This window comes from Raphanus sativus, chromosome 7, assembly GCF_000801105.2.
Source record: "Raphanus sativus cultivar WK10039 chromosome 7, ASM80110v3, whole genome shotgun sequence".
Classification (NCBI taxonomy): Eukaryota; Viridiplantae; Streptophyta; class Magnoliopsida; order Brassicales; family Brassicaceae; genus Raphanus; species Raphanus sativus.
Genome location: NC_079517.1, coordinates 20,550,781 through 20,560,345, shown reverse-complemented (window position 1 = coordinate 20,560,345; position 9,565 = coordinate 20,550,781). Strand labels below are relative to the sequence as shown.

The following is a 9,565-nucleotide window of genomic DNA, read 5'->3' as shown; positions in this document are numbered from 1 at the left end:
AGCTAACAGCTAACGAAGAGCTCGAGACAACCGACGAATCCGGAGCAGCAGATGAATCCGGAAGCTGAGTCAAGGATATCCGCAGAAGAACTCAAACCAGGACGAGCTCCACCGCATTCCTCACCTTTGACAAACTCCATGTACGAGCTCCACAAAACCAAGACTTAAAAATATATATATAAAAGAGAGAGGGATATGTTGGCAAGAATTAAGGAAGAAGAAAGAAGCATCATAAAAGAAAACAATAAAATAATAAAGGAAGAGATAAAAAGGAGAGAGGGTGACAAAAAATTATCTTGCTTTCACAAATGAGACACCTCTTTTTTTTTAAGACCCCCACTTCCATTTATATAGGGGAGGAAACATGCTGCTATTTCTCCGACACTATGCAAACCAGACCTGATTTTCAGACAAAAGACTCACAATTCACCAAAGCTCGACACTTGGCAAACTAAGGAGGGACTATTGTTGGAAATGGGCTTAACACAGACCCATTAAGAGCTAAGCCCAAAATCAGGCCCGACCATCAAGCAATAAAATGATGATTCGCTAGAAGACAAAACGTACTTTGCTATAAATAGAAAATGTCAAATTTGTTGGAAGGCAGTGAGAAACGAACAGAAAAGTACAGAAAAAGAGACCTCACTACTAAAGACGAGTATCCACACTTGGAGATCGTCAATCAAACCACACCAGAAGTCTTTGACGACCTGCTTACTCCGAGCAGTTCGTCTTTGACGACCGCACACCAAATTAAAGAGATCCTTGTTTAGACTATCTGTATAGACGAGCATTTTTTGTTCTTGTAATTGACGAACTTTATTTATTTTTAACTATTAACACGAAAATCTATGTCCTTTACATAATTTATAAAGTACAACACCTCGTACCGAATATGGAAACAACACACATTCAATCAAAAATGCTACAAAATCCATCATTGAGAAACATATTGGATATAACATGTCGGGGTATGATGCGGATAATTACTTAGTTTATTTAAAAAAGCAAGAAAAAAGACCAAAACTATGTAATATTTTGAAGTGGGTAAGAACTTACATAAGTTACTGATATTGGGTTGGCAAAAGAAAAAAAAGGGACCAAAATTGTTTACCTTAATCAACGAGTGGGGGCACACGAAAGAAAGTGTATGTAGAATAATACTTGCTCAAACTCTAGAAATATATTTCGGACGAAAATAATAATTATTTTCATCATCAATTCATTGCTCCTCCGATCGATTCTGACACCGTAGCTCTTCTTCCCCGTTCGTTTCTCAGGTGACTCTTTTCTTCTCTGATTGTGAATTCAACTTTATAATCTCGAAATTTATGTTCCTAATTTCGCTTATGATTCGGGGGAACAGACGAGTCTCTTCAATCCATTCTGAGATCGGTGAATTCAGAAATACACAAAATATTAGGATTCATTTATTTATTGGGTTTAAATATCAAAATCGTGGATCCTAAATTGGATCGCTGAAGAAATTTCGATTCCCATCATGTGCAGAGAGTATCGGAACAATGAGTGAGGTGTTTAACGGATACGAGCGCCAATACTGCGACCTCTCTGCCAATCTTTCCAAGAAATGTTCCTCTGCTGTTTCCCTTGATGGAGGTAAAACCATATCTACACCCACCCTTTCTCCTTAGGCGTAGTAACAATGTATTGATGATTGATTGATTTGCAGAACAAAAGAAGCAGAAGCTCTCTGAAATCAAATCTGGCCTTGAACTTGCAGAAGCATTGGTATGTTGTGACACATCAGCTTTTTTTTTTCTTTTTTTAAATATTGACGACGGGCTGTGTGTGTTTTATTTATTAACCAGATTAGGAAAATGGATCTTGAGGCGAGGAGCCTCCCACCCGGTGTTAAATCCAGCCTCCTTGTCAAGTTAAGAGAGTTCAAGTCTGATCTTAACAACTTCAAAACCGAAGTTAAGAGAATCACATCTGGAAACTTGAACGCTGCTGCTCGAGACGAGTTGCTTGAAGCTGGTCTGGCTGATTCGAAGACGGTATGTCAAAGGAGACTCACTCACTAGTATCTATCTCTAGATCTTTTGCTAGTTAAAAACATCTTTTTTTTGGTTCATGTGACATTTGAGGTCAGGCTTCAGCTGATCAAAGATCAAGACTGATGATGTCAACAGAACGTTTGGGCCGTACTTCAGACAGACTCAAGGACAGTCGTAGAACAATGATGGAGACTGAAGAGATTGGCGTTTCAATCCTCCAAGACTTGCACGGTCAGAGACAATCTCTCCTACGTGCCGGGGATACGGTATTTATTCACTCTCTTCAACCTTTTATTTATCTGTGACGTGATTGGTATCTCAGTTTAACCAATGGTTGTAACTCTGATACAGCTTAGTGGAGTAGACGAGAATGTTGGAAAGAGCAAGAAGATCTTGACAGGTATGACGAGGAGGATGAACAGGAACAAATGGACCATTGGAGCCATTATCACCGCTTTGGTTGTGGCCATTATCATCATCTTGTACTTCAAACTCACCAAGTAACTGACTCAAATCTTTCTCACTGAACGAAAACTATTGTCCTCGTTTCTGAATCTTTGATTTTTCCTAAATTTTTTCTTTTTGCTTTCCGTGTGAAAACTTGTCTTTGCCACCCTTTTATTATCGCCTCAAGAAAGTAAGGCCTCAGATTGTTTTGTTGAGTTTGCAAATGCATTTGTTATATTTAGTGTATTTTTTTTTTTTTGTCTAAATGATGCCAGATTACGATTTGCAGAGGCATAAATTACATTTAAACAATCAGAGGCTTAAATCTCAAACCCTTGAATCTTGATGTAATTCTCACGTTCTAGTCTTTGCATTCCGAACGGTCTCAGCGATCAGAACATCTAATAGTTAATCAAATTGCCAGAAGAAGCCATTTGATAAATCTTTTGTTCATTTGGTGGGATTGAGAAACTGTACATTATTGAATATTGACATTAATACAATTCTGGCTTAGTCGATAATTTGTGAAATTTTTTTCTCTTATTCTTGAACCTGATAGTCAACGAGCATGCTACTACCATTAACCTTATGCTTCATATTCTCCACTAAACCGGTCAAAACTGTGATCATATCATGTGTAAACACAGTCTCTTAAGAAGATTTTATTCCAAAACAAAAAGCTAGAACACATAATTAATCCTGAAAGCAGTGATTACGATAAGTCGAATATGATTAATGAAAACAAACAGAGCTGAACAAGTAATTGTTCAGATTAATTGATTGCTGTTTAAGACAATAATAACATGAGTTAAGTTTAGGATTTCTATTTAGGAAATCAGGATTATAGAGATACAGATACTAAGCATGCATACATGATATATAAAAACTCAACAAAAGTAATAGTCGATCGACTTCTTTATTTTTAGACTATTTATTTTCAAGATCTTAAAACCTCAAATTCCGTTTGTTGGTCTGAAGAAAGTGTCGATCGATGATTCTATAGGAATATCAATCGATACACCTTTTGTCGCGTCGATCGATTAATCGATAGGACTATCGATCGATACGCCCTAGAGAAACTTTAAGACCGGGTTGAATAATGTCCACTAGGTTTTCTAGATCAACTTCCGCATGTTTCTAGGAATCCTAGCTCAGAGAATCTATTCTGGTAGAAGACCAAGCTGTCGCTTGCGCCTAACTATCCTATTATCAGGGTTCTAGTTAGCTACTCTAGAACACAAGCATTAAACACAATTCTCAAGATGAATATTTCTAACAACTTACCAAATCTATAGTTTGGGCTAATCCTTCATATCCTATTTGAACCATAAACCTAATAAGGTGAATTACTTAGACATAGCAATAGATAAATAAAAATGCATAGATGAATAGATAGAAATCTGGAGTTTCAAGACAATCTCTGAAAAAGTTTTGTTCTTCTCTCCAACTCTAAACCTAAAACCTTTTTGCTGTGAATAATTAGAAGTATGAAAGCGTGTGTTTCCTAATACAATGGCAGAGCACATAAATATTAGGTTAAAACTCGTCAGGGGCATTCTTGTAATTTGGTGGAATCTTGGACTTCAAGTCGGATGTGACCAAAGTGGGTTTCTGCGTCTTCGCCATTGATCGATGCCACGAGGTGTGCATCAATCGATTATAGTCTCTCTATGTCGACCAAATTGAGTTGGTCGATGGTCACCTCGGGTGAAATCTCTAAAATATTTTGAAATGCTCCAAAATCTCCACTTTACTCCAAATGACTGATGAATCTGTAAACATATTAAATAGACTTCAAAACATAATAATTATATCTTAAAACACTATGGTTGAAAGTGGGTAAATTCCATGGTATATCAGAAAGTAAGATGTATGAGAACTCAACAAAGGCAATAGTCGATCAACTTCCGTATTTTAGACTATATATTGTCTAGATCTTCAAACTTCAACTTCTGTTTGTTGGTCCGAAAAAAGTGTCGATCGATGATTCCATATAAATATCGATCGATACACCTTTCGTCGCGTCGATCGATTAGTCTATAGGACTATCGATCGATGCGCTTCTAGCAAGCTTTAAGAACGGGTTGAATAATGTCCACTAGACTTCCTAGATAACCTTCCATTTGTTTCTATCAATCCTAGCTTAGAGAATCTATTCTGGTGAAATACGAAGCCCTCGCTTTCGCCTAATTATCTTATTATCAGGGTTCTAGTTAGCTACTCTAGAACACAAGCATTAAACACAATTCTCAAGATGAACATCTCTAACAACTTAGCAATTCTATAGTTTTGGTTAATCCTTCATATCCTATTTGAATCCTAAACCTAACAAGGTGAATTACTCATACATAGCAATGTAAAAGATATCAATAGATAATAAAAACTGCATAGATAAATAGATAGAAATTTGTAGTTCCAAAACAATCTCTGAAGGAGTCTGCTCTTCTCTCCAACTCTAAACTTAAAACATTTTTATGTGAATAATAGGAAATAAGAAAGCGTGTGTTGACTGCGAACAAAGTCTTGGGCTTGGGCTTCAAGTCCGTTGTGAACAAAGTTGGTTTCTGTGCGTTCGCCATTGATCGATGGCACAAGGTGTGCATCGATCGATCGTAGTCTCTCAGTATCGATCCATATGTGTTGGTCAATGGTCGGCTCAGGTGAAATCTCTAAAATACTATGAAATGCTCCAAAATCTTCCTATTACCCCAAATGACTCATGAAGCTGTAAACATATTAAATAAATTCCAAAATATAATAATTATATCTTAAAACATTTATATACCATGGTTGAAAGTGGGTAAACTTCATGGTATATCAACTATGCAAATGAACACAGAGAATTTCTATACAAAAAATATGTGTATTTACTAGATTTCTGTTAAAGTGAATTTACAAGTCTCTCTTTAAATAGAATCCCAAAAAGATTAAGACCCTCTTGACTTTTTGCCCTAATCTCACACATCCTAAGGTCGAATACAAGACCTCTAGAACCTCTCTCTTTTAGCCATTTGTATTTCATTCACCTTACAAGTTATGAAACCCTTTTTTTGCTAAAATAGTTTTCTCTCTGATGAGCTCGTACAAAACTCACTACAACCTACTTATAATCGGTAGTCTCGTGGCTGATACTAGCCAATTCCCGAAAGAAGACATATTCTCACATCTTCCTATAGAATATTTCCAATACTTGTACAAAGTCTTTTGGAAATACTCCTTCAATGAATCTCCTTTCTCCAAGGTAAATATCTGGTTGCTTAGTTTTCAAGTAACATTTAGTTTAGCTCTAGCTGACTCCAGATCCAATCTCCAAGCCATCCACTTAGCTCCAGCTTGATCTTGTCATTTTTCAATCTCATTATAGATCCTGCTGTACTTCCAACTAATACAAGATGTACATTAGAACTTTGAATCTTGACTCACGTGAACTCTGCATTTTTACTAACATCATCCGACCAACACTCTCTTCCAGTGACTTTACATATTACTTTCACCTAGTACATATTGTACGTCAAGATATTATCGAGTTTCTGAACACCTTTGTTGTGAAAGTTTATTCCCTCATGTTGATTTTTCAAACTTATTTAAAATCTGCACTTACAATATTCATATTGTTTATTCTCATAAAATTTATACAACAAAATATTAACTATTCTAGTTTATAAATAATAAATTATTTTTATCTATTGTTATAATTTTGTAATTATCTAATCGTTTTATAAAATATTCGTCATATGGTTATAGAAAATTTAGCGTTAAACGCCGTCTAGAACAACTTTTAGAACACTCATAAAAAACACTAAAAAGTTTGGATAATTTTGATACAATTATAAATAACCAAATGTATGGAGAGAGAGAAACTCTCGTCGCTATGGTGAAGTACAAAAGCTTCAGAGTATCATGTTTCGCCGTATAGATAAGCACATTCTCGCGAGGCTGCTCACAATTGGGGACAGTCGACACTCCGAAGGCTTTCAGGCCTGGCTACAAAACTATAACTTAGCGAATGATTTCACAGAGTGTTTTCTTTCTATTTATCAACACAAAGAAGCATCCCATGTAAGAAATGACATTTTTCTTTGGGTAATTCTTCGGTTCACTCCCTAAAGTGAACCTATAGGTTCACCCACCAATAGGATTTCACTATTTCATATTTATTATAAGGAATTAAAATATTTTCAAATTAAATTATGTTTTAAAAACTAAAAGATAAAAATAAATAAAAAATAATACTAGTTGCAAACAAAAAACTTAAAAAAAAATAATTTTAATACTGTCAACAAAACACTAAACCCTAAATACTAAACTCAAAATCTTTGGGTAAATCCTAAACCCTTGGATAAATCTTAAATCATATGGTTTAGAATTTATCCAAGGTTTAGGTTTATCCAATTATTTAGGGTTTAGAGTTTAGTGTTTTTCTGACGGTATTAAAATTACTTTAAAAAAGTTCAAGGATTTAGGATTCAAGGGTTTAGGATTTACCCAAAGGTTTAGGATTTAAGATTTAGGGTTTAGTGTTTTGCTGATGGTATTAAAAAAGTAAAAATATTTCTTTTTGCAACTATTTTTTTTTAAATTCTTGCATTTTTATCTTTAATCTTAAAACATAATAGCCATGTTCTTTTCATTAGCGCGCGACTGGCGGCTGCAACAAAGAAAATACAGTATGGAGGAAGCAAATTGAACGCAACGGAAAACTAAAATTGACGCTAATGATCTGCGGGAGTACAAAATCTAAGAAGCCGCTGCCGCTGAAATATTCAGCGTTCCATTTAGTCCTCGCAATCAGACGCAGCGTCAAGGAAAACAGGCTGGCGTGGTTTCATGATGATGTGGTTGCTTGTGTTTCTCCGTGGTGATACGTTTAATTTTCAGTCGTAGCCGCTGGCGGTGGCGTTGACTAAAAGAACATGGCTAATATAATTTGACAATAATTTGTTTCTCTTTTAAAAGATAATGAATATAAAATAGTAAAATCGTATTGGTGAATTAACATATAGGTTCACCTAGGGAGTGAACCCAAGAATTACTCTTTTTCTTTTGAGTTTAGTTTAGCATAATTTAAAAAGTACATTTTATTAAATTTTACCATAGTAAACCAAAGAAACCGAATCATCTAAGTGCAATTTTCTAGAGCCCTCGTTTGCGTAATCAAGCAATTCAATTAACTGCCGAACAAACCCTTCGAATTTCCCCATTTCCCCCTGTCCTCACACCAATATTACTCATCTTGACCATCGACCTCGCAAACTGAGCATTGAAATTGTCTCTAGAAGCCATAAACTCTTGCACTATAGTTCTAGTCGATGGATTTGTCCAGAGAACATTATCGGATTGAAGAATTCCTCTGCCCCGACTAAGATTGTTGAAGAATGAAGTGTCAAAAGTATTGCCACTTCCGAAGTCAAGATCCACGCGAGTTGATGCGTCTCCGTTTAGAGGACAAAGTCTTTGAAGTTCTGGTACGAATGTTTGGTCCATGGTTGGATCTGCACTGTTTCCACTCGTATTGAATATTCTGTTTGTGAAAAACCCACATGCAGCTGTTCCAATCGTGTGTCCTCCTATTAAAATCATTTATCCATATGTTCAGGTTGATTACAAATATTATATGTATAAGTATTTTAGTTTTCTGATTAAATCTTCAAAACCATAAAATCCAAAAATGCGAAACATATCGTAATCACGAAAAGTGGCAAGGAAAGTCTGCTTAATCATTGGTATATTTGGTTTTTATATATTGTCATTTAGTTTAGGTCTATCAGATTAGTATCTAGTTGATGATCTTATGCAATCAAGTTATATTTAAGATCATTAGCCTACCAAATGAAAAGATTGACTCAATTTTTCTCTGAACAAATCGATCGGATCCAGAATCTTGAATTTGGTAAAAGTTACTGACCGACGAGAGCGACAAGATCGCGAGTGTTGAGGCGGAAAGCGGCGAACTTCCTTCGTTGAACATCCACGGAGTCACTTGGGGAAGGAAGATTGTTAACGTTTGTTGCCAGTGAAACTCGTCCATCTCTGCGTCCTGTTGGGACTTGCCAGCTTTGTCCTTTCGTCTACATGCACCCATGCAAACGTCACATAAACGTTATAATTATTTAGTATCTCATATATATCTGTTTAATTAAAATCTCTATTGTTACAACTTACAAACTTCAATTTTTTCAAATGCTTTTAACTTGCATGCTGTTTTACTATAATAATATAAAGATTAATTCACATCAAAACCGCAAACGCAGACTTGGCATTTAAAATAATACAAGGCTTAATTCATTTTCTTGTATACTTACGAGGGCGATTGAATCACGAGCGGCTAGGGCTAAAATATCGGCACAAGAGACAACACCAGGACACGCGGCCTCAAGCTGCGTCTTGGCATCGTCAATGACTTCAAAACCACGTAGGTTAAAGTTTGCACCAGCGGTTTTTTCGGTGTCAGGTCCTGATATAAGCACTGAACCATCACAACCCTGGACAAAGCAATCGTGGAAATGCATTCGTAGTAAACCGGGTGCAATCTTCGGATCTGAACCAAAATGAGATGTCACAGTGGTCCGAACAATGGTCTCGGCGTTAGGGCATGTGGTCGAGTAGAACCCGATCCTCGTACCTTGGCCACAAACGGCAATGAGACAGCTAAGGAAGACTATGAACGAGAATAATGATCCGACCAAACCCATATTTTCTTTCTGTGTTTAAAAAATATCTCAAGTGTGTGTTTAAGTTTTCTTTGATGCATGTGAAGTGATAGAGCAACTTATAAGAATATTTAAGCCTGTTACAAAAAAAAAAAAAAAAAACTTATAAGGATATTGAGATAAGACGAAGGATAACGTGGAAGTCAATGTAATCGGCTACAATGTTTGTAGGAACGATGACGTTTTAACATTTCAAAACTGAAAAACGCGTTTCTATGCTGGCTCCGCGCGTTGACGACTGCAGAACATGTTGGGTTTGTTTCTTCCTTTTGTTCGTTTCTGTAAACTGATTATGTAATCATTTACATTGAATGTGATCATAGAATATTCTCCTGTAGAAGTTAAATTTTGATTATTTATCATGGAAACTCGTGTGGACTTGAGGATGAA

The 9,565-nt window shown here is 36.0% G+C and overlaps 2 protein-coding genes across 4 annotated transcripts; one reads left to right on the top strand and one right to left on the bottom strand.

Annotated features, from left to right (window-relative positions):
- Positions 1-1,123: 1,123 nt before the first annotated feature.
- Positions 1,124-2,680, top strand: LOC108829203 (vesicle transport v-SNARE 11). Of its 2 annotated transcripts, XM_056990387.1 has the most exons (7): positions 1,153-1,280; positions 1,367-1,395; positions 1,510-1,617; positions 1,691-1,749; positions 1,830-2,018; positions 2,114-2,284; positions 2,370-2,680. In XM_056990387.1, exons 3-7 carry the CDS (start codon positions 1,524-1,526, stop codon positions 2,520-2,522), a joined length of 666 nt encoding a protein of 221 aa, XP_056846367.1. In that variant the 5' UTR covers positions 1,153-1,280; positions 1,367-1,395; positions 1,510-1,523; the 3' UTR covers positions 2,523-2,680. The 2 variants fall into 2 exon arrangements, with proteins under 2 accessions (XP_056846366.1, XP_056846367.1); XM_056990386.1 differs by lacking the exon at positions 1,367-1,395 and having other exon boundaries at positions 1,124-1,280; positions 1,512-1,617.
- A 4,844-nt stretch (positions 2,681-7,524) lies between these two features.
- LOC108829208 (peroxidase 62) lies at positions 7,525-9,206 on the bottom strand. 2 transcript variants are annotated; one of them, XM_018602870.2, is made up of 3 exons: positions 8,768-9,206; positions 8,371-8,533; positions 7,525-8,032 (listed from the first exon to the last, which is right to left on the bottom strand). In XM_018602870.2, exons 1-3 carry the CDS (start codon positions 9,155-9,157, stop codon positions 7,629-7,631), a joined length of 957 nt encoding a protein of 318 aa, XP_018458372.1. In that variant the 5' UTR covers positions 9,158-9,206; the 3' UTR covers positions 7,525-7,628. The 2 variants fall into 2 exon arrangements, with proteins under 2 accessions (XP_018458372.1, XP_056846232.1); XM_056990252.1 differs by having other exon boundaries at positions 7,726-8,032; positions 8,367-8,533.
- Positions 9,207-9,565: the final 359 nt, after the last annotated feature.